Consider the following 25,178-nt stretch of genomic DNA (forward strand, 5'->3'; position numbering starts at 1 on the left):
AGTAGCAACAATTCTTCGAAAAACTTTGTTCAAGCCAAAATGACTTGAAAACACATGAAACATCAAGATCTGGGAATATCTCGAAAAAAAATTTTGTCCGAAAATCGACTACAGTTTCACAAAAAATGTCCCATTATTTATTTTTTTTTAAATGTAATTTTTGATTTGGCTGAAACTTTGCATAGACGTTTCTACAGGCAAATGAGGCCATTTTGTGCTAATAGTTTAATTTTTTGGAACACGACTCATTTTTGAGAAGCTATTGAGCTATTTTTGGATGGTATTGATGATTACAAATATTATAATGGCCAAAACGGGTTTTTTGATCGGTGTATGTCCTCGACAAAGTTGTAGATAATAATTTTGTTATGTAAAAAAAACTCTAGAAAATAATTATTTTTGAAAAAAAGTTCAAAGAAAAATTAAAATTAATTATCTAAAAAAGCTTAATTTTGAAAAAAAAAATAATTTTTTTTATAAAAACTACCAAAAATTACCTTAGCAATGCAACCGGTCCGATAATGGAAAAATCAACGAAAATAGTTATGATATTTTATTGTTTTGGGCATCAAGTATGTATAATATGTACATAAAGGATAAGATGTCAAATATGTAATTATAAATGGGCATTTTTCCTTATATACCACTATAAATTTTGAAGCGAGTTGTGAGACATTCTACACACCAAATCTAGAATACTCCGTGTTAAGACCTCGGTTGCCAAAAATCAGCGTTGCAAAGCGAGCGAGAAGCAAAACCTTTCTCCTCCTTTCTGCCTCAGAACAAGACATATGCTACGCTTTTCAAGTCTTTTGCACACACGCTTCCGAGATATTCTTTCTCCTTTATGCATTCCCCTGAGTAGCAGCAAGCACGCACCGACACGCAAAAACTCTTTTGTATTGCTACTTAGCGACTGTGAAAGAGTACGCGAGTTACTGCTAGCGTGTGTACATATGATCTCGGGAGCGAATGCGAGCAAGCAAGACAGAGAAAAAGAACGAGAAATAGCTTGAATGAAGAATACTCTAGTGTGTGTCTCGGCAGCTACGAGAACCTCACTTGAGGTGTTGCATGCTGTTTATGAAAAGGTCGACTTTTAGCATTTTTTTTATCCGATATGACACCAGATCTAAACGTTTTATGCATTTTTAAGTCATCAGAATAAAACCTTTTTCTTCGTTTTTCCCAATTGCATGTAAGGACTCCCTCCTTGGTGGATTTTCGAGGGTAAAAGAATTCACAGCTTGAAGCGCTTTGAGGCACCCCCAAACCATGTCCTGATTGAGCTGAAACTTTGCACATGTTGAATTCTGACATGATCCTTTTTGCTGTCACCCTGCCGCATAAAGATGGCTCATTTGAAATTAATTTACCATCTTCAACGTAACAATAAGCAGCTATCGCTTTGTATTTGATCAATAACAACGTCGGCTACGTCCTTAGGTCGTTAGAATCGTTGCTGCCAGAGACCGAGTTTATCTCTGCAAAGGTACCACCTTCTCTTTCTCGCTCTTACATACACGCTTATTTATATACTGCTTTTCTGCTGCTAGTGTTTACCGAGCTTCGTTAGTTACTTCTGCCAAGTATCGGCAATTATAACAGGGAGGTGTATTATTCTGGAATTCAGCATGAGCAAGATGCAGATCGATTTAGTCCAAGCATCAGCAAGAAGAACTAGTTGGATATTTCAGGAGCTTCGATGACGCTGTCTACGGATTATCGTCACGATCCTCTCAGGAGCTAGGTATATTTCAATAAGCCAAAATCAACAAGGTTTCACAAGCATTTCCTCTACTAATAAGAAAGCTTATGAACAGTAATATTTGCGAGAATTAAGAAATCGTAATAGGAGATGTAATTTATTTTTTAAGAGGCACAAATTTTCAATTTGAAGTTGCTTACTCAAAAACGAAGGAGAATTAATTTTTGTTACTGGTTTACACCAGAGCAAAACGGACGAAAAAAAATATAAAATTTTGATTCAAGAGAGAATAAAGCAGTTTTTAAAAGCATAAATATAGGTTGCATTTGGAATATCACGAAAATACCAAGAAGCTTTATAAATCTCTAACATTTAAAGGCTAAAGAACCAACCCACTTGTTTCAAATGAATTTCTTAGAATCGCTTCGATAAAATTTATTACGCCTTCGCGAAGCGATTCTTGTACCTTCCCAGATAGTAAGTACCTCTCTTGACTTGACGTCATTATGATGCCATCGATTACACCCTCAATTTCAGTGATTTGCTCGTGCCACACTGTAATCTAGGCAATGATGGGTACTCAAAAATAGACTAGCTGTGTTTGTTCATTGGTCACAAATGACGTTCAAGAGCGTAGATTATTGCTCGACGCGAAAAATTCGACGCTCAAAGCAATATTTATTGAACACTGATCCCGAAACAATAAGGCACCATATCATCAAAGATGTTTGTTCAATATAAGAGCCTCTTTAGCTGTTTGAATCAACGTAATCGAATTTAACTGATAAGATAATAGCATCTTGGAGTTTCCGAGTAGACGCAGATTTCATGTTAATTGCTGATTATGGCAAGGTAAACTTTTACTGCTTTTGTTGAAAGAATCGTGCACCTCGTCCACAGAAACAGTACTTGTAAAAAAATATTCTTATTCGTAAAATGCATTTGTATGGCATTATTTACCGATCTGTTCTAGTACATTGGATGACACTTGCTGCCTAGTGTCCTCAAAAGCTCAAAATGAACTGTAGTTGGTTTCCTCAATTAAAAGCATACTTGCACTTCGGTTGACCACGAAACAAGCGCATTTTTTTAATAGGCTTAGCGTAAGTACTGCAAATAGCTGTCACAATTGTAACGCAAGCCTGCAATGCACTTCACTCTACTGACGCCTGAATGGCACAAATTTTCTATAAGCTATAATTTATTGATTGATGTTGAATTCGGAGCAAATTGTACCGGTGATATCGGTGGTTTGCACAGTGATTAGACAGTGTCAGAATAAAAGTTTTAACACTCACCTATCGACAAGTCGGCCCTCGCTGAGGCTGCGCTGGTAGTCGGACATGTCCTTCTCCAGATCATCGGCGTCTCGCAGCCGGTACGTTTCGCGCTTGTAGAAGCCAGCTCCGACTGCGCCGCCTCCGCCACCTCCCGAGTCGGCCCTAATCGTGATCGGCACGCCTAACCCGGTGCGTGGCAGGGTAGCATCCGTCGTCGAACAGCCAGACGTGGCGAAGTGGATGTGGGTTTGGCCTTTGCCCAGCAGCTGCCGGGGCGTGGCATCGGCCGAGGACACCGTTCTGCGACGGAAGATGCGCCGTAAGTTCCGAAGCGGATGGAATCGCTTGCGGCGGGTTGTGCTGGTGTCACCGGCTCCTGAAATGAACAATTTGAAATTATTAGTTTTTAGTCAAAAGTGTTTCCAAAACATGATAACTCGTCAACCTAACAGAAAGCGCTCCTTTTATGGTCATCGTAAATAAATACCGCACCAGGGGCACAGTGCACCTGGCATGTGTGTGTATTACACGTGATGACTATCATCCCATTGTTATCGCATACCAGGCTTCTTATTATCGAATGTATTTATTGACTGTCGAAGATAAAGACAATTGGCCATAACAATCGAACACTTGAAACATATTCCATTCTCTTTATTTTACAACCCCAATCAACTAATGGATTTTTTTTGCGAACGACGCTTCGTCGGGTGAAGGTTGGTGAAGTGAAGGTTGCTGGGAATAACACATGATAGACAGAATTAGCTCATTCACACCCAGAGCCAATACTTGGAAGCGGACTATTCACCGTTAAACGTTTGATTACATTCACTGAACCGGTTCTCACGATATCTTTATGTTCGATGATAGGAAAACACAGGCACGATTGATACATTATGATTCTCAAATATAGGAGTTTTGGATTTTTTACACATGCAAAAACATTCTCTTACAAATTGTTACATACTCAAAACAACTTTTAATTGCAATAATGAAATTGGTACAATCAATAGATTAAGAGACATTTTTGACAATTTTTTACCGAGCTCCACCCTAAAATGCAAACCAAATCCCTGCCAAAAAGTGTTTTTAACGACTTTGGAAGTTTCTTCTGGTTTCAGCAGCACTTTTCAGCCTCTGTTCTACTTGTTCACATGTTCATATATCCTAGTAGAATACCATTCAAGTTAATTATTAAATTGCGAAGAAAGCAACAGATAAAAGAGACATTCCAAACCATCAAGATCAGCTATTCAAAAAAGAGGAACGATGTTTGTAGTGTAACAATAAAGTCGGCGTTCGGAACATTTTTGCGATAAGGAAATGTTATAATGCATATATTAGCTTTCAGGATGACGGAAATCTTTCTCCATCACACCAATATGCTAAAATGATTAGATTCGACTGTTATAATTTTAATCTCGCATTCCCACACAAACAATGCACTGTGCGCTTTTATGAATTATCGTTTTTTTGTTCAAATACTTGTCATGGCGACCATGACGCAAGAAGCAGTGAAATGTTACTAATTTTCTATAATGCATTCAATTCATTACCCTGCTATTTCATGAGGCAAGTAATATAATTACTTTTACTTTTGGAACTAATTCTGGTTTCAGTAACGGTGTAGCATTTTTTATTCACAATAGGATTCATTCCATTTCATATTGGTAGTACTATTTACTAGTTGTAGCTGATCCCTAAAAGGACTCAGTCTGTGTCTGATACCATTTCTGTGAATGATCATCAGTTGAACTTTTGGCAAAGAGAAATCAACTAAAAATTTGGTTGAAACTTTCTTTGGCACATATTGATGTTGACCATTGAAAGAAAAACAGAAGATATAGGTACTCAGAGAATCAAACCACTCTAAAGTAATTTATCATTGAAAAAGGCAGATTCTACTAATAATATAGAGTACTCCACGTTTTTCCAATTGACAAGGAGATTCAGTAACTCGACTGTTAATAAAAGCCTCTCTAGCCACCAAATTAGGGGTATTAAATTTCCTTTCAGTCATATATTTTTCAATTCACGTACTTAAACAAAATTTTCTAAATATTTTTCTTTACAAAATAAAAGGAATTTTGTTTGTCAGAATCATTTTTTTTAAGTATAATAAATCAGGCACAACAAATAAACGAGGACAGAAGGTGTGACTTAGACTTTTCCCTTGAAGATTTCCTCATCCAGGCGGATTTTTGTTTAACAGAATTATATTTGTTTGATAATTTTACCCAATAATTGAAGAAACACAGGCCGTGGGGCATTGACAAGTTTTCTGCGAGTCACCAAAAATCTTTAGTTTCAAATAAAATTTTTAATACTCAGGGTGGCAACTAAAATTTGTTACGAGGGCGGTACATAACTGTACGGAACAGCAGAAAGACGCTTACTAGAAAATTTTTGCACGATATAAGGTACAAATTCACCGTAGTTTTAGAGATATTTTTTTGACAAATACAGATATACTGGTCTTCGGTAAAGAGCAAGATTGCGCCAAATCACCGATGGTCGAATATCGACCATTTTTTATTTGAATGAAACTTTGCACACGTATTTGGCTTAGCAAACTGAGCATTTTTCACAGATGAAGCGATTTTTTACACCCATGAGTTACATTCTAAAAGGCCGTATGCCTTTTGGCATAGGTTTTATTCGAAGCATTGTAGCCCAGAAACCGTTGGTTTTATAGAAAAACTGTCTGAGAATGAGTTGTAGGGAATTAAAAATGCACCATAAAAAAAATATACACTGTACAGAAAAAATTTTTTTTGACCAAAAATAATTAAAAATAAACATTAAATTTCAATTTAAAAAAAATGAGTTGAATTTTTTTTTTATTTTTTTTTTTAAGAAATTTGACGTTAATACGCAACTTTTAAAAAAAAGTCCAGGATGGAGAAATGAAAAGTAATTTTTTTATGGTAGATTAATTTTTTTATGAAAATTCTAATTTAAACATTTTTCAAAATATTTGTATTCTGATGATTCTAAAAGATGCAGAAAGTCATTTTAAATCAAAAAGCTCTTGGTAGTAAACATTCTAAAGGCATCGGTTTTCGAGTTATTTCTAATTTGAGCTCGAAAAATTATAATTATTTAGGAAAATACACGTTTTTTTTTAATTTGTCCATGGTTCTCCAGCAAAAACCATACGTTCATTGGAATGCTTGATTAAAAATATACAATTCATTCTTTGACAACAAAACGATTGGGCGAACGGATCTCAAGAAAAGAGTTAAATGTTCTAAGTGATATAAATATATATAAGAATCAAATATTTATTTTCGAGTTTTATTATCTTAGGAACATATTTTTTTTATGACATAGTTACTTTACAGAACTAGTTTCACCTTATATTTTATATACATCATAAGTAAATGATTCGTCATCTTTTGAAAACAGCTTCGTTTGTATCTTATTTTCTGAAGTCGGAACAAAAGAGTAATTCTTTTGTGTGGCAGCTATCATTATAGATTTTTTGAAAATACTGCTCCATTCGGTTACTCCTTGCTCATATTCTTCATATGATACCCAACTAAATGACAATTTTGATGAATTTTTATTACAATCATACAATTCTTTTGCGTTTGTAATGGGATGTTCATGTTCTTTAGCTAAACTTGCATTTCCTGCCATTCGTTTTAATATGCCACCAATTGCATCGCATGGGCCTTTACCATGAGAAGTCGCAAAAAATGCGACTCTGCATCGACGTTACATTTTGTTGCGAAGTTTTTTTTATTTTTATATTGTGAGGCAGCTCCTTCAGACATTAATATTGCTTTTTTCAACTCTATTGTTGTTTTCAAAAAACTCATTAATTTGGCAATGAACACTTGAACCGCAACAGTATCATGATGGAGTACTTCCGATATTATGATGAAGCTGATATTCTTAAGTGTTCCAGATTCTGAATAGTAAACTACGAAGGGATGAATGGTGACTTGACTATCATTCCAATAACTACACGAATCACAAATTGATAAAGACGTATTAAAATGAGCTTGACTATTCAATATTTTTAATTTTGCAATAACGTTTTCGTTTAATTTGCGTAAGCTTGATGAGCACCGATGGTCAGGAAAGGGTTTACAGCATTTGGGCTTGGTGTATTCCATTTTCACTTTATTCATCTTCACAAAATGCAAACTGTTACTAACACATCTGGAGTAGTGCAATCGATTAATATACGAAAACAGATATTATAGGTAACCCAGTAGTTATTGGTTGCGTACTTTACAAACAGTTATTTTTAGTAAACAAGTAGATAGTGTTGCACGACAAACATATTATTTTATAAAACATTTTTATAAAACATTCGAACAAAATTATGATGTATATAAAATATAAGGTGAAACTAGTTCTGTAAAGTATCTATGTCATAAAAAAATATGTTCCCAAGATAATAAAACTCGAAAACAAATATTTGATTCTTATATATATTTATATCACTTAGAACATTTAACTCTTTTCTTGAGAACCGTTCGCCCAATCGTTTTGTTGTCAAAGAATGAATTGTATATTTTTGATGACGCATTCCAATGAACGTATGGTTTTTGCTAGAGAACCAAGGACAAATTAAAAAAAACGTGTATTTTCCTAAATATTAATAATTTATTGAGCTTAAATTTAAAATAACTCGAAAGCCGATGCCTTTAGAATGTTTACTACCAAGAGCTTTTTGATTTAAAATGACTCTCTGCATCTTTTAAAATCATCAGAATACAAATATTTTGAAAAATGTTTAAATTAGAATTTTTTAAAAAAATAAATCTACCATAAAAAGAATATTTTTCATTTCTCCATCCTGGCCTTTTTTTTAATAAGTTGCGTATTGACGTCAAGTTTCTTTAAAAAAAAATAAAAACAAAAATTCAACTCATTTTTTTTAAATTGAAATTTAATGTTTATTTTTAATTTTTTTTGGTCAAAAAAAATGTTTTTGTACAGTGTATATTTTTTTATGGTGCATTTTTAATTCCCTACAACTCATTCTCAGACAGTTTTTCTATAAAACCAACGGTTTCTGGGCTACAATGCTTCGAATAAAACCTATGCCAAAAGGCATACGCCCTTTTAGAATGTAACTCATGGGTGTAAAAAATCTCTCCACCTGTGAAAAATGATCAGTTTGCTAAGCCAAATACGTGTGCAAAGTTTCATTCAAATCAAAAATGGTCGATTAAATTTTCGCGTATTTCTAGGCGATTTGAAATGATTTTGCTCTATAGGAAAAAAATCGAAAAACTTTTGTGCAAAGCCACGAGCGCATGGTTGACATAGAATTAGAAAGGGCTGCTTGGATCATTACTTGCATTAGCGCATTTGAGAATGATTGCAAAAGATAAGTTTGAAGCAAAATTCTAAATAATTCCTTGAATGATATACACTAGGATTACAATAGACTATCTTGTGTCAATACGTTTATGTAAAAAACTGTCATCCAACACTGATAAAATAACTCCTTAAAAGCCATGAGGTGCACCTGGAGAGACTCTGAAACCAATTTTCAGCATCTGGGTATCATCTTGATTCATGAAATACGACCCAATATGGAAAGATAGTCTTTTTTTGGTGTGCATAAAAGGATAATCATGCGTCAAATTGACTCCCGACTGTTGAATTATAATTTATCTTTAAATTTTTCTTTACAAATAATCAATTAGTATCCATACCTGTGCTAACACATCGATGAATAACAAACACCAGGATTCAAGTTTAAATTTTTCTCTATTGATTGAGAACAAACGAGAAAAGACCAACGCACTGTCAGCAAAAACCCGGACAATATTGCTGAAAGCGAGTAGTCAAATTGACGCAGACCATCTTTCCAGGGTTAAGGTTATTTCCTAGACACCGGAAAACACACCTTGGATTCAAAGATGGCGCCTGGAGCTGGTTTTTGGGACTCTAAGCATCCATTTGGAAATAACCACATTGGGTTTATTAAAATACTAGGGTGGCAATGCGATATATGGAAAAAAACATCACATAATGCAACAACTTTTTTGCCTTGGCTTCTATGTATAATTTTTTGGCGTTCCCCTCCCCACAAAAAGGAGAGGATCATGTGAAGACAAATTCTTTTTGTAACTTTGAGTATTGCTTACATTCTTGATATTACATTAAACAGATTTCAAATAAGTTAATTTAACGTCGAAATAAACCTTCTTTAGTATTGTAGGGGAATTGGGGCAACATTGACATGTTGCTGACATTTTGCGTGGATCAGACACCTACCAATCGATTCCATTCAATATAAGACAGATTTTACTACCACTTTTAGATATTAGCGTATTACCATTAATGCTCATATATACTCGATATTATTTCGCTTTGTGAAATATACTCCAACCATGCCAAAGCCGTTTTTGTAGAATCACCGTTTATAAATATGGGTAAGAAAATGCTAATATGTAGACAAACTCTTAGAATTTTGATAACTGGCTTTAAAACTAAATTGCGTCGAAAAAAATAGAAAATTTCCGATTTCTCAAAAATTCAAAATGACACCACTGTTACCACTGAAATGGGCATTTGTCCAGGGGGGGGGGGGGAGTTCAAAGTCGTTAAAAATCTGTCCACGTGGTATGTGGACGTCCCCTTAGGAAAGGCCAATTTTTAGGCCAATAAACAAAATATACATGGTCGGTGACATGCCATTTTCGCTGACACCCTAATATATACATATTTGGCCATTGCAAGTTGTTTTGCAGAAATCGGAAGTCACCTTCTTGGACTTTAAAAAGCCATCTAGAGTCGATTTTCAGCCTGTCGATCTAATATTGGTTGCATAAATAACCATATTGGGTGGTCTGTGGTCATTTTCGGAAACCGGAACTCGCAGTCTTGGATTTCCAAATTGAGTCTGGGTTTTATTTCCTCTGTACTAAACTTCAATTTCAGGAATACACATATTGGGTTGTGTTAGGCTCTTTGCGAAAACCGAAACCTTGGATTTTGAAATGGCGTATAAAATTATCTACGGTCTCTTGGCATCATCTCGTTCCAAAAATACCCATATTAGGTGATATTCGGTCATTTTATGCTGTTTTCGGGGAACGGAAAGTAGTCATCTTGGACAAAAAAATGGCATCAGGAGCTGATTGACGGTCTTTGACCATAATTTCGGTTCCGAAAATAAGTATATTAGAATTATATTAGGAACACCTGAAGTCACCAACTTTATTTTAAAATGATGTCCAGGAATTAACAATGTCATCTGGACTCGATTTCCGACCTCTAGATATCATACCGGTTCCGAAAATACTCATATTGTATGCTATTTTCCCTAGTGTAGAGCTCTCATTGGTCGAAATCTGTGTTTAAAATATGGTTCGATATATTTTATTAGTAGAAATAATAGTTTACTTAAAAAGTGTAATTTTTTCATGGACGCGTAACAAATTTCCCAAACGATTACTGCAGAAACGAACGAAATCCGTTGAATACTGCGGTATGACGTTTTATACTGACTGGTCCTTGTAATTAGATTGTTTTGTTTATTTAAAACCTAAATTAATCCACCTAGTGGTGCAGAAACCTTTGTTATACTAATTCGTATAGCAACGTAAATCCAATTTCAATTATGAATAAAATCAATTCAAAAGATAATCTTCAGAAGGTGAACCAAAGACGATCTTTGAACTATAGCTTGACATGGTTTTCGCAAATATTATGGATGTTATCACTGGAGTATATGAGTCTTATTTTTTCAATCGAGAACCAATTTTTAAATGCTGGATAGCAGCAGCAACATATTTTTTTATTAAATAAACAAAAACAGTAAACAGTAAATCGTAAATAGTAATAGATAACAAAGATGCTGATTTCATACTAGAACAGCAAATATATATGTTAGTTGGAGGCTGTTTTAATTTTTTAATTCCCCATAATCCAGTTTTGAATACAACATTCGAATTATTTTCAGAAATCGCAGGACCTAGAATTATGAATCAGCATCAAGTCTTTTTTACGAATTGAAGCAAACTTCTACTAACCTCAGATCAGCATTACAAAGGAAAAAAATATAACTATTGACGAAGGTTGTCAATTCAATTCTATCTCAAATGCATAATCTGAAAATGAAGGTTTTCGCGACATTTTAGAGATTTAGATTTTCGGAGTGTAGACGAGAACATTATTCTTTTCGAAGGCCTAGGCTGTACGATAAAATCCGAATTATAGACTTTATAAAACTTCCTACGATAACGAGAAATTGAATAACATGTTTGCACTTTGTCTTAAATTAGAAACCAATATTTGTAGCTTATATGAGCGTAGTGTATCATATCATAGGAATAAGTGACTTTCCACCTGTGCACACTAGTAAACGTGTATAGCCATGTAAAGTTGCTTTAGTTTCATCTAAACTGGAAATGATCGCATCTCGATGTTCACAATTTTTCAAATTCTTTGTCACGAGTTTAAAGTATTGTAAGTAAAGTAAGCATTGCAAACAAAACAGCGATTTTTTTATGTTTTCTGCATCTGCAATATCTGCATCGCTAATTGTGTTACATTTGCACACTGTGGGATCAGGTTTTGCTTCAATGCTCCCGGAAAGCTGTACAAGCTTCTTATTCTTCGCAAATCTGAGTTCAACGTACAATTTAATATATATTTTAAAGAAAGTGTGGACGGAAGCTTCACAAGCAAGAAAAGAAGCTAAGTAAGCATTGCAATTTGCTCTAAAATTAATTTATTTACACCAGTTAAGACGCACTACGAAAAGTGTAAAAATTATGCAAAGTTGTCGATGATTGTTGATTTCATTTGAGAAACAAATAGCGATACGAAAAAAGAGGGATAGAGAAGAAGAAAAAGCATGTAGAGAGAAATAAATTATCCAGAAAGTAAAATATCCCATGTCTAAAATATACTTTGGTCAAAACTCTACAGTTCAAGAAACCAATAAAAATCGCACTCAGTAGGATTTTCAAAGAGCTCCGAGGCTTTCATTTGAGCATGCGAACATCAAAATCGGAATATGCGTTCTGTAAAAAGGGTGTTTTTTTTTGTTATTTTTTTGTTCGATTTTGATATACTACACATATAAACAACATATTTACACATACATACATACAGGCACACATTCACATACATACATAAATTGTTTAGTTCGTCGATCTGAGTCGATTGGTATACAACACATGGCCCTCCGTGTCATTCATTTTGCGTTAAAAGTTAAATGTCTTATATAAAAAATACTTTTTGATCAATAATTCAAAATCTAAGCCACTAAACGAAAATCCACTCGGTAGCATTCTGGGGGAGAACAGTCGCTCTAGTTTGCGTATAAGATCATCAAAATCAGATATTGCGTTCTGTAAGAAAGGTGCGTTAGTTTTTTGCGGCACATACATACAGACAACATACATACACACACACATACACACATACACACACACATACACACGAACAGACATTGCTCAGCTCGTCGAGCTTGGATCTATTTTGCGTTTTTCGACCGATTTTATAACCTTCGTTTTGTATAACAAAGGTAGAAACTGTAGCATCGAAAAGGCAACAATGTTCAGCATTTATTTGTATATCATCAATACACATAACTTTGTAGAAGACACAGAAAAGAAGAAGTTACACTACAAACAACGAGTTATTGCCAAAAAATGAAAAAATTTATTTTTTTGTAGACCCAGTAAGTGAAAACTAGCAGACAAAACCTGCATAGGATGAATTATTATCATAATCATTCAACGAAATTGCGGTGGAGTTCTGAACTAAAACCTTGAGGCTTTTTATACACTAAATATTTTCTGAAGATAATATGTCAACAAAACCATCATTTGGAGAGTAATGAATAAAATTCAGGATTTTGAGCTCTCGTACCGCTGTGCTTCGAAACTTGCCGAGTTCTACGTCAAAACAGATTAAACAAACCAGAAAACAAAGGTCTGTAGTTCTTACCTGCAGGCTACAGCACCGGTACCTTAACAACAAATTCTGCACGAATAGGATGCAAGTTGGCTGGCATCACCAACCAAAACCAAGTCCAAATACTTGGAACCGTTTCATATACCTTTTTGATGTCTATGTTAGGGAGAGTAGCATATCGTTTGGCAAATGAATGATGGCCAAGCTTTATGTCACAGTTACCACAAAATATCAAAAAATTGATCGCAGTTACGAAAATGGCCAACGACACATTTTCGTTATACCACATATAATGAGTTTTGAAGATAAGCGAGTAAGCGCTTAAATTTTTTAAGCAACTTTATTTAAGTTGAATTTGAAATCCAAGATAAAATGATATGCATCATTTGCTAAAATTGACAATTTGAATAGCATACATTGACCATTGAACAAAAATGACTTAAAACTATGCAGATTTAACGGGTGACAAAAAAAATTGCAATTTTCTTATGTTCCACAGTGGTTTAAAACGCGAAAAACGTGATCGTAAGCCTTTTGAGTATGAAAATGCCATTTAAATGCTACAGTGTATTCGACAAAGTTTTTGTAGATCTTAAGAGGCATCTTTTGATGTATATAAATTTTTTATTAATTCACCTAAAAGTGAGATGAAAATTTTATTTTTTTATTTACATATCAAATCAAAACGAAGTCTTCGGCAAAGTTGTAGACAATCTTATGTAGAAAAACTTTGCTGAAGACATTTTGGTTTTATCTCTTGAAAATCGACCACATACAGGTAGTTTTATATACAGACATCCTAAAAGTTTCTAAAAATCGAAAAATACCGAATAACTTTTTCTGAAGTGATTTTAGAGGCCTACTATGTTCTAGACATTTTTTTCATATTTAAAAAATACATCATTCTGCCAAACATACCTTGGGAAAATTTTCAACTTTCTGTTTTCTGTGTTTCTGTTCTTGTGCTGACATTTTCTTTCCAGAATGCAAGCTTTGGAAAAACATCAAAGAATGTTGCTAATTTTGTTAAAAAATACCTTGGCATTTGCATACACTAGTGAAATAACAATTATTTTCGGAAAAAATCAATTTTTTCTATTTTGTATGTTTTCCATATAATGCACGGTGCCGGAAATATAATTGCTATTTGTACTTTTTAATGAAAAATTAAAAATCGTTTCGATTTTGTACATCTTTTAGGAAAAAAACATGAAAAAAGCCGAAAAACAAAATAAGCTAATTTTTTCACCTACGCCCAAGTCTTTAAGAGACTGCAAGAAACTAGTGAAACCACCTGGGGAAGCTAGTACTAATCCCCGTCTTCCAAGTGAAGACTATTGTTTTTGCAGCTTTTTGCAGCTTTTCGAGAAATTTTATTTCGAAAAAGTGCATTGTACGATGTTTGGTTATAATTTCGGCTGAGCAGTCTTGAATAAGTAGAACGATCTGGTTTTTTACTGTAAACAGTAAAAAACCAGATCGTTCTACTTATTCAAGACTGCTCAGCCGAAATTATAACCAAACATCGTACAATTCCCAACAGTCGAACTCTCATACAACAAAAAGTGCATTTTTTATCTAACATGTCCTAAACTCTATGAAAAAGTTGAAGATTTTCCCAAGGTATGTTCGGCAGAATGATGTTTTTTTCAATTATGAAAAAATTTTTAGAACATAGTAGGCCTCTAAAATCACTTCAGAAAAAGTTTTTTGGTATTTTTCGATTTTTAGAAACTTTTAGGATGTCTGTATATAAAACTACCTGTATGTGATCGATTTTCAAGAGATAGAACCAAAATGTCTTCAGCAAAGTTTTTCTACATAAGATTGTCTACAACTTTGCTGAAGACTTCGTTTTGATTTGATATGTAAATGAAAAAATAAAATTTTCATCTCACTTTTAGGTGAATTAATCAAAAATTTATTTACATCAAAAGATGCCTCTTAAGATCTACAAAAACTTTATCGAATGTTCCCTTAAACAACAACAACGCTCAGAAAGAAATGGGAGTATGAATATTCTGATTCTGGGAATTCCGATTTGTTTATGCATTCTCAGTTCTGTTTGAAGGGGCGTCGAGACAAGAAGCTGAAGGGGCGTCGAGGCAAAGAAGTCAACGATAAGTTGTGGAAGACTGGTCTGCGTTGTGAACATAATACTGATAAAAAGGAGATGTAGTCCTAGTGATTTGGTCATAATTCTTCAAAAACACCATGCTGAACATCCACTCGTCCCCATTTGTACTCAGAATACGCAATCCAACGAATCTGCCTCAGTGTCACCCAATGGAAGATTTCTTCGGGATTTTGAGTTCCTTGGTAACTGAAAATCAAAAAACTGCAAACAATTGGTTAGTAAAATCAATAGATAAAAAAAATTCCGAAATTTTAGTTGTCCCCCGTTATGTTGTCAACCGATTAAAATGCTGTATCTAAAAAAATCTCGTACTCCTCGCAATTTATAAATAAATTTGAAACTTACATTGTATTCCTATGGTCTTGGATCAAAAAGAAGATAGAGGAGATTTTCATTGAAAGCTTCAAAAGAAATATTTTGACCACCAAAAGTTACATATAAATAAGAAATATAATTTGTATACACGAAATATTCAATGCTTTCATATATGTTATTCGAATAAACTTCAATTTCCATTAAAATTTTTGGTAGAATTCCAGGATGGGGAAATAGGAGATAAATTTTCATTGAAAATAAGGTTTTTAAAAACGAACAATTTCATCATTTTTCACAATATTTGTATTCTAATGATCCAGCAGATTCAGATAGAAATTTATGAGACTTTATCTCCATGTTTTCAATAATTCAAAGGACGGTGACATTTTCTTCGTTAAGCATTGTTGGTTCTCTACAATTCCCTTTCAGATAGTTTTTCTGTACAACCAAAGGTTTCTGAGTAACAGTGCTTTGAATAAACTCAGTACCAAAATGATTACGACCTTTCAAGAAAATTACTCCTGAGTCTGATTTTTTTCCACCCGCGAAAAATACTCACTGTGTAAAATCAAATACGTGCACAAAGTTTCATTGAAATCAAAAATTCGATGACAGGTCTTTTTACATGGAGACGCTCATTTTCCAAAATATCTTGATATCCTGATATATTATCTTAACTTAAAAATTACTCGAACATTTTCAAATTATACTTGTTTTTTTTTTTCTTAAATCGATTAACTTGTTTTAAAATATGCAACAATAATTTTAAAATCATCATTTACTTCTTCATTCAGACGTACCACAAGGCAGCTCTGTTAGACCTCTTGTGTTTTCGCTGGAGATTGAAGATTTATCAAAAGTGTTGCCTCCTGCGACACCAGTATATCCGAGAACGTTCAAATTAGACATTTTAACTGGATTGTTTTTTGTTATTTTAATTTGAAAAATTACGATTTGAAATTTGATAATAAAGTTTCATACTGGCTTTTCGATGGGACGTTTGAGAAAAGTTGTAATTTTTAATATTTATTGAAAATTACACTTTTTTTCGATCGTTGTATGTATGTCTCTTTTAAATGATTTGTATCTGTCATATATCGATCTTTCAGACAATTTTGAAAAGTTACTCGTGAGAAAAAGAGCAACAAGAATAAAAAAATAAATTCAAATCAGACGAGACGAAAGGATACTTCAAGAGATTTTTGAATGTGAACAACTGCCTTCAAAGAAAGCCAAAACAATATCATCCATCTGTTTTCTGGGATGCGCGTAGGATGGTTCTCATAAATTACCTTCAAATAAGTAATATGACAACCTACCAAAGCGTTTGGATGATGGAATCTAGGAATATTGAATTTATTTTTTTTCTCAGTACGTAGCACAGTGGTTTAAAAGTCGATTTTGACGCGCTAAATTGATAACTCCACGTACGTTGGATATACAATTATGACGTCTTCAGCAAAAATGGTGGGTAAGACCTCCTGCATCTTTTGGTGCTATGAGATTTGTGATTAATCTCCCCAAAAGTGAGATGAAAAATTTATTTAACCAAAAACAAGCATATGCAATTTACATGTTCTAAAATACTTGAACCACGCTTGGAAGGATGGTCACCATAGATACAAACTTATTACGTGGTATCTTTGTTTACAATATTAGTATTTTACTTGATTAAATCATTAAATAGGGTAAAAACGAGTTTTTTTGTTATGAACACAACTCATCAGCAAAAAGTCGTGGACTAGCGAAACCACCAGCGTTTGAAAGTTCTATTGTTATCCTTTCATATGCTCACTACCGAATCTGCATCTATCTGTCCCTAAGAAAGATACAGTGATTTGAAATATGGCAAAAAAAAAATGAAAAATAGCCCATAACTCATAGTTTTTCAAACAATACGAACATAGTACCTTCCAGAAAGTTGTGTACATTTATGCTACTAATAACTTTGTAGAACATAGCGAAGGCCTAGAAAATAGAAAAAAATATGTTTCATTGAAAAATGTGTTTTGACATGTCTATTTTCAATAAAAACTCTCTAAGTCAATTTGAGTAGCAGATACGAATTTTTTGTCTTCGGCAAAGTTGGTCATATTGGTTATACCTATAACTTTACCGAAGACACCAACTCTGTATCTCGATGGAGCAAAAAAATAAATTTTTCATCTCACTTTTGGGGAGATTAATCACAAATCTCATAGCACCAAAAGATGCAAGAGGTCTTACCCACCATTTTTGCTGAAGACGTCATAATTGTATATCCAACGTACGTGGAGTTATCAATTTAGCGCGTCAAAATCGACTTTTAAACCACTGTGCGTAGAAGAGAAGGAACAAAAGGTTTGCACAATACAATATTGACTGCAAGTTTATTGACAATAGTAATTGCAAAAAGTGAATCCAGATCTTCAAAAATGAGTTCCTTTCAGATCTGATAATGGATAAAACACTATTCTGAATAATAGACATTACACAATACACACTTCATATAAATTCAAAATAAAAAATACACACATTCCTTCTTTCGAATGCGCACTTGCCTCAACAGATGACATCATTTGTCAAACAGCAAACAATAATACTGCCTCACGTGGTGGGTATCACCTCGACGCGCTACTTTTCCGTAGTCATTTATTTACGTGCCAATTTAGGATTCATCGATTCGCAGCAACCGTCCGGCCGCCCGCCCGCGAGATCAAACTAATAAATAAACATCGGATGAGAAACTATTGAGAATAGGTCCCCCCGCACGAAACAAGGCATCATCGATGACTAGTGAATGAGAAGAGCACAATATTAATATAAGTTATTGACGGTTCCCGTGAACGGGGGTGTGAGGGTAATAAAACTGACACACTCTTAAGTCGCTTGGTAGTTCGTTTAGTTTTTAGTTCATCAGTTGAAGCCGCTACGAAACCGTATTTACAATGCAAAAGTTGTACCGCCTTTCACCCAGTAACGGAAAATGGACACATCCACTTTCAACTTTGACAGACGTGCACTCAATCTGCTAATCTGAAATCTTTCGTAAATTGGCCAAAGTTGGATTTCTTCGCAAAACCAAGCGGATGAGGCAGCAGTATATTAATAAAAATTTTACCGAGACAACAATGCAGGCAGCATTTCGAGCGGTTCGAGTGAGTTCAGGTGGCGATGATCTAATATGTACCTAGGCGTTGGTACTTCCACCTGCCGCTCTGACGAGTACCGAGAGGCGTCGATGTTTTGCGAAAAGGCGTGAAATTGTTCGGCCGCAACCTGGGTGTGGATTTGCTCAGCAGCAGCAACCTTTAATAACACCATTTTGCCACCGAGTGAAAAATTGTTTTAATCGTGTGCAATAATAATAGTCAATTACCGAGCCGGTAAGGTTAACTAGATGTCCGGCAGCCGCGGTTCGATGCGTTGCGGTATGCTCGTATTGTACAAAGGTACGAGCCTACATACTCCCAAGTGCGGTGAGGTGTTTTTTTATCATTACTCATTCGGTTGTATAAATACTAACGGTAGCTGTCGCTTTCATTTCCAAACACTAAAATGGGGAAAATTTCACGCGTGGTTGATCGGAAACACTCGAAATAGTAGAGAAGATTCTTTGCTTACGAAATTCGATGTACTAATGATCTGATGGAAACTATGTTTAGAAAAGTGGCGTCTATCTACGCTCTGGGCTATTTAGGCTAATTTAGCAGGCAATGTACACTAATTTTGACCTACCCTAAAATTTTCCTCTTCTCGAAAAAAGTTCAACAAATTGACACTGTTCGAGATTTTCTCACGGGATCGAAATATTTTGGTTTCATTGTGTCTTATCATAAAACGATCGAAGTTTATTAGACAATTCATTGATAACTTTTCGGTACAAAGCCGACTTAATAAAAATGTGAAAACTTTTCCAGCCATATCAAAATTCGAACAAAAGCCGATGACCGCGGAATAAAAATAACCACCACGACTAATTCGATATGATTTCAAAGCGATCGGCCACCCCGCCGGAGTCCACGATCACTGACATTTCCACATTTCACCGCACGCCAAAGCAAAATTACCGCTCATCATGGCAGCCAGCATCGTCGGTCGTTGTCCAAAATTTTACCCGAAATCTTCAAGCACTGCTGGTTTGGCTAAAAAAGCAACCCCTTTTCCTACCCTTTCCGGGCCCCAGAGAACAGGTAAATTACTGCTACGCCTCGCTCGCGGACCACACTGATTAAAGCGAGACACCTTTTCACGTCGTTGAAAGTTTTACCGGCGATCAATTGCCAGTGTACGATTAGTAGTCTATATTTGCTCCACATCCGTAAGCTGCTGGCAGCAGCCGTTTTTGATGTGTTGGCTAGTGCGAACAATGGGTTCGGGAAACAGGGCTGGGAAATGGAGGTTTATCGACGACTGGGGGCGCTTTGATGCCGTGGGATAACTTCCCACCGTGAGCACTCCAAGCATGGCATCTCGCACTTCTTTTTATTGCTATTCAGCACAAATGAGTTGCGTGCAATTATTCGTTTCCCGATTTTTTTTCTCTCCACTCGCTCCCGTTCAGGTATTTAAGTTTGCGCCTTGTAGTTGCCACTATTAGAAGAGCGCTGTGTACTCATGGAACTGTTCGTTTTCTTTTTGCATTCACGTGAAAAACATACGGGAAAATCTCCAGTTGAATAAAGGCAAAGAGCTTTATGTACACTTTTATACTAACGTATTGTAATTATATTTCGTTGAAAATTGCACACAGGGTTGTGGCGCGTTATTTCGAAAACACAATCAGCCCATTTAATTTAATTCGAAATCTAACGGAGCGGAATATGGGTATGGGTGTGTCCAAATTCAAAAGTTAAAGACAGTCAATGCTGTGTTTCTATCATTTTGTAGTTCAAAATGTGCGATTGCTGCTGCAATAACATAGGGAGAAAATCCCCCTTTTTGAACCAGCAAATGTGCTGCGCACTGTCTGCTGATAAGCAATTTACTCGATCGATGTTTGCTGTTCATATTTACCTACATGTAATCAGTGCTCGGAACTAAAATACTACACGGACTTCAAAGGAAAGCGTATTCTATCAAGTTTTAAGCTTCATTGTTTCTAGATTGCCGCAATATAGTCCGCAAATAAGTCGATTACCGCAAATAAGTCGAATATGAAATTACGATCTCACCTTTGTATATATATATTATTGAATTAATATAAATTTTAGTTCATTCGATCTAAAATGTGAAAATCATTGATATCAGTTGGCTAAAATATTCAATATTTAAAAATTTTTATTTTGTTTGACATACATAAACAATTTAAAAATAAATTGTAATTAGTAATACTCTTTATAAACGATTTAACGTCTAATAAATAACACAGCCAGGACTTTCTCATATTACGTGTTAATTTTTTTTTTGAGACTCCGTAACAAAATAATATTGGCGTTTGGATAATTTCTAATTTTTTATTCAAAAGGTGATAACTTGAAAATTATACATTTGATCAAAATACTGCCTAAAACAGTATAATATGTAATTGAATGATTTGTTAGAAAATTATATACTGATCAAAACTCATATTATTATAAAAATCAAAATTCAAAATTATTTTGTAACACGGGATTATCTTCTATACAAAGTAGCCAGCATGGAAAAGCACCTATTGAATAATTACCTTTTTTTGCTAGGCTGATTTTCAGGGCAGCACGATATGTCCACCGAATTTTGAGTCTCCACAAGAATACGAGAAAAACATGCAAAGTGAACGAACTTGACGGAGCAGGGTCGTGCCCTCCTAAAAAGCATATTATTTTACTACCACTGAACGGGTTTAAAACGCTAGTAAAGTGATAGAAAGATGCTTCAAACTTGAAATAAAATAGTTAACACATCTTTTCAATAGTAAATTAGTGAAAAGTTAATTTGTAAATTTATTCTTTTCGGTTTAGTTTTGCAGCACTTCACTAATCACCAGCTCGCTTCTTTAGCTGAGAGCAGGATGGTATAATTCAGAATCGTACATACCATGTGCCGTTTTATTGTATGCAGTACCCCTTATGTTAAACAGATTTTAAACACTAATGTCTTAGTCGATAGGTGAGGGTTTCCTCAAATATTTGATAAAATAATAAGCATATCTTTTCTACTGCAAACCAGTGTAAAAATGAAACAAAAATCAATAGGAAAAGTAGCGACTAACCGATAACAAGCTCGCTTTCTGTTCGCGATGTTTATTTTAGAAGCATGCTGTTAGGGGCTCCGCCTTTTTTCCAAGTCATTTCCCCATTTTCTCAGTATCACAAGACGTAAATAGATTTTATTTCGTATGTAATACTAATACACGAAAAATAAGTCTCATTTTGTGATGGCAAGCAGTGGAATTGGACCGGTGGATCTCTCAACCACGCAACAGAATAACACGCTGTATCATGTTGCGAATTGGAAAGAAGCCAATCAAATTTTTCTCGAGGTATGGGAACAGATCGAGAGTACAACACTCTCAGTCACGCGCCAGTTTATTACGCTATTGTGTGTTGCACATTGCAGCTGTGCGGCTAGGGACAAACACTGATGGCAGATATGAGAATGCAGCTCGAAATACTGCTGTGGAGTCGAATTAACCGTCTTCCTTAAGACTATTCCAACGTTATAAATGGAGTTTAATAAATTTTCCGAAACAATTTCAGCCTTCGAAAAAATAGAACACGCCAAACTTTTGATTGAAAACGGAAGTGTTTTGTACCTACCACTGTTTATGCACAATATTATCGAGTTGTGGTAAACAACAAATTACAGCGTATCTGTAGCGATACGATAAAAATCTTCACTAACATCTTCCAAATATGTGTAATAATCTTCAAAATGGTCGATTATTGCAATCGACAAAGAACACTGCTGAGTAAAGTCGTGAAACTTAAGATTTCTGGCGATTGCTTAAAATGGATGGGATCATGCCTGACGGACCAAAATCTCTCCGTCAAAATTGGTTCGGAAGAGTCGAAATATCTTACCAAACCATTCGGGTTCGAACAAGAAGGCAATTTAGGTTCCCTTGATTTCACAATTTTCTTCTACGGAGTCTTTACTTTATTGTCAAGTGTCGCTGCTTTTATGCAGATGGTGTGAAAATTTTTGAGATAATCTAAGTCGACTATCCAGAACTACAACATCTGATCAAAGAATTTGAGGCATGGTGCCCGAAAAATCTGCTGATATTGAGTACTCAGAAGTGTGATGTAATTACATTTCAGCTGAATCTAATCACATTTGATTTCACCGTACTCAATTATACATTGCAACAGGTGACACACATCCGTGACATTGGTGCAAACATTGGTTGCGGTCTCACGTTTCGTCCACACCTTAATAAAATGTTCTTGAAGGCTAACCGTCAGCTGAGATTTGTTTTTAAGATAGCTACCAAGTAATTGGATCCTTACTGTCTATGATCGCTCTACAGCTCGCAGGTGTGCTCTATCTTCGAGTTTCGTTCAGTAATCTAGTGCTCGAATACTTCTATATTCTTCTAGTGTCGGATTGAAGCAGATAGCAAAAGTGCAACACTCATAGCCTCATAAGTCCCGCTATTGCGAATTGCATCCTGCGGCTGTGACCGGAGCTTTCTTACTATTTTTCCAACAAAAACCTTCAAACTTTAGCGAAATATTGATAATTGCGCGGTTTTGAGGAATTGAAAATTGAAATTTCTTTAAAAAAGTTTGTTTTTACAGTGCATATTTTTTTTGGAAGCACAAAAGAACAACTTTTCCGAAAAGTATTTTAAAAGTAGTAGTATTACGATCACACAAACCGTTCTGGTTCAAAAATAATTTTTATCGTCAATACCACTTATGCATAGGCCCTTTCCAGAAATTAATCGTGATAAAAAAAAACAAAATGACGTCTTTTGCCTGCATCTCACAGTTATACAAAAGTCGATTTTGCCTAATTGATAACTCCACGCAAGGTTGATCTGAAATTATGACGTCTTCAGCAAAGTTGATGGGGATGATCCTCTTTATCGAATAATCCCCTTAAAATGAGATACAAAATCTATTTATTTTGCTTCATCGAGACATAAGGCTAGTGTCTTCACTAAAGTTGAAAATAAACTTAATACAAGAAATTTGGCTGAAGACACAAAATTCGAATCACTTACTTAACCGTTATGTACTCGGCAGGGTACCCGGGTGGCTTTTCAGACTTTATTGCTTCAAAAAAAAACAAGGATAACATAAACTTAGACAGCTGAAACTTATGGAATGCATCCAACTGGTGGAAATAAAGCATTTTCCATCATAAGTCTGTTTGTAGCAACAAGGGGGGTCGAAGGGGGGGCTTCGAATTTTTTACCACGTAAGTACTCGGCAGGGTACGCGGGTACCCACAAAATGAAATGCTGTTTGCTTTTTCATTTCTTGTCCGATTTTCGATCTTGGCCTGTCAAAAGATTGGAAAATCTGTCTACTTTCAGAATCTGGGATCGACATGAACCTGTAACCACATCTGGTTCCTGTAAATCCTGATCTACGGGAGCATGTTCTGGCGAGAAAAATTAGTACAATTATCAATAAAACCAAACAAAATTGGTATCAAAATTCATGAAATCACTCTAGGAGTTGATTTTCATTCATTTTTAGTCCATCTGATAAGTTGTCCGAAATGGCCATTTCGGAGCAGATTTCCGATATTGAACATGGTTCCGAAAATCCGGATTTACAGGAACTAGATGTGGTCACAGGTTCATGTCAGTCCCGGATTCTAAAAGTAGACAGATTTTCCAATCTTTTGACAGGCCAAGATCGACAATCGGTCAAGAAATGAAAAAGCAAGAAGCATTTCATTTTGTGGGTACCCGGGTACCCTGCCGAGTACTTACGTGTGTTTAAATTACCGAGTACATAACGGGTAAGTTGACTTAAAAATGTCAAACATATTCCTAATGAAACATATTTTTTGTATTTTTTACATCCAGTCGTTGATGCGAGCATCAATATAACAATTGTCTAGAAGATACGATATGACGTTTGAAAAATTATGACTATATTTTAAATATTTTTGCAATATTTTAGATCCCCTTTTCTTATTGACAGGTACTATTCCTTATAATATCATATCCACCGTACGTGAAGCTATCAATTAGGCGCGTCATCGACATTTCAACCGCAGTTTAACTCTGCAAAGTTTGCCATCAAACTACAAACAGTCGATCAAAATCATTTCATTATGTTGCTTGGAATTGCTCATAAATAATGTCAAAAGTGTTTTGGTTTGGTGAGTAATTCCACAAAAAAAAACGAACAACCAATTGAATCGACCATTTTTGATTTGGCTGAAACTTTGCATATATGTTTGTATGAGCAAAAGTTGCCATTTTGAGCTATTGTTTTAATATTTGGAACACGACTCATTTTTGGGAAACTATTCAAAAATGCTATTTTGGGAATGTTTTGACACGCAAAAGTTGGAGTGTGCGTAACCAGATCATTTATGGGCGAAATTAGCGCATTTACTGATTAAAATTGGAACAAGTACAACGCATGTGCGTTGGACATAACGCATTTGATGCTCTAGCGTATTTTGAATGTATTGCGCAGCTCCAAACCACTACACTTATAAAGCATCAACCGATGTTCAGAAAGATGGCATCGTTAAAACAGTGCAACCAGCAATAAATACTGATAAGTTGACTACTGAGTACTGACTAAATTGAAGAAATTATTGTCTAATCGATTCACTTTCATGAATCAGGTCATTTGAAAACATCATTCAATCATTAACAATAAACAAAAACATAAGATTAGTCCAAAACATTTTGCATTTAATTTTGACTCTGGTTTCATTCACATGCATTCGATTCTGCGTTACT

General features: G+C 35.0%; 1 protein-coding gene across 5 annotated transcripts in view; it reads right to left on the bottom strand.

The window, feature by feature from the left end:
* LOC129721140 (probable WRKY transcription factor protein 1) overlaps window positions 1-25,178 on the bottom strand; it is a 242,582-nt gene that overhangs the window by 21,641 nt on the left and 195,763 nt on the right. For all 5 annotated transcript variants that reach the window (XM_055673333.1, XM_055673331.1, XM_055673332.1 and 2 more), the window contains one exon: window positions 3,007-3,364. In XM_055673333.1, the coding sequence (XP_055529308.1) occupies window positions 3,007-3,364 (358 nt within the window). The remainder of the gene's footprint in view (window positions 1-3,006; window positions 3,365-25,178) is intronic.

This window comes from Wyeomyia smithii, chromosome 2 (assembly GCF_029784165.1).
Source record: "Wyeomyia smithii strain HCP4-BCI-WySm-NY-G18 chromosome 2, ASM2978416v1, whole genome shotgun sequence".
NCBI classification, from domain to species: domain Eukaryota; kingdom Metazoa; phylum Arthropoda; class Insecta; order Diptera; family Culicidae; genus Wyeomyia; species Wyeomyia smithii.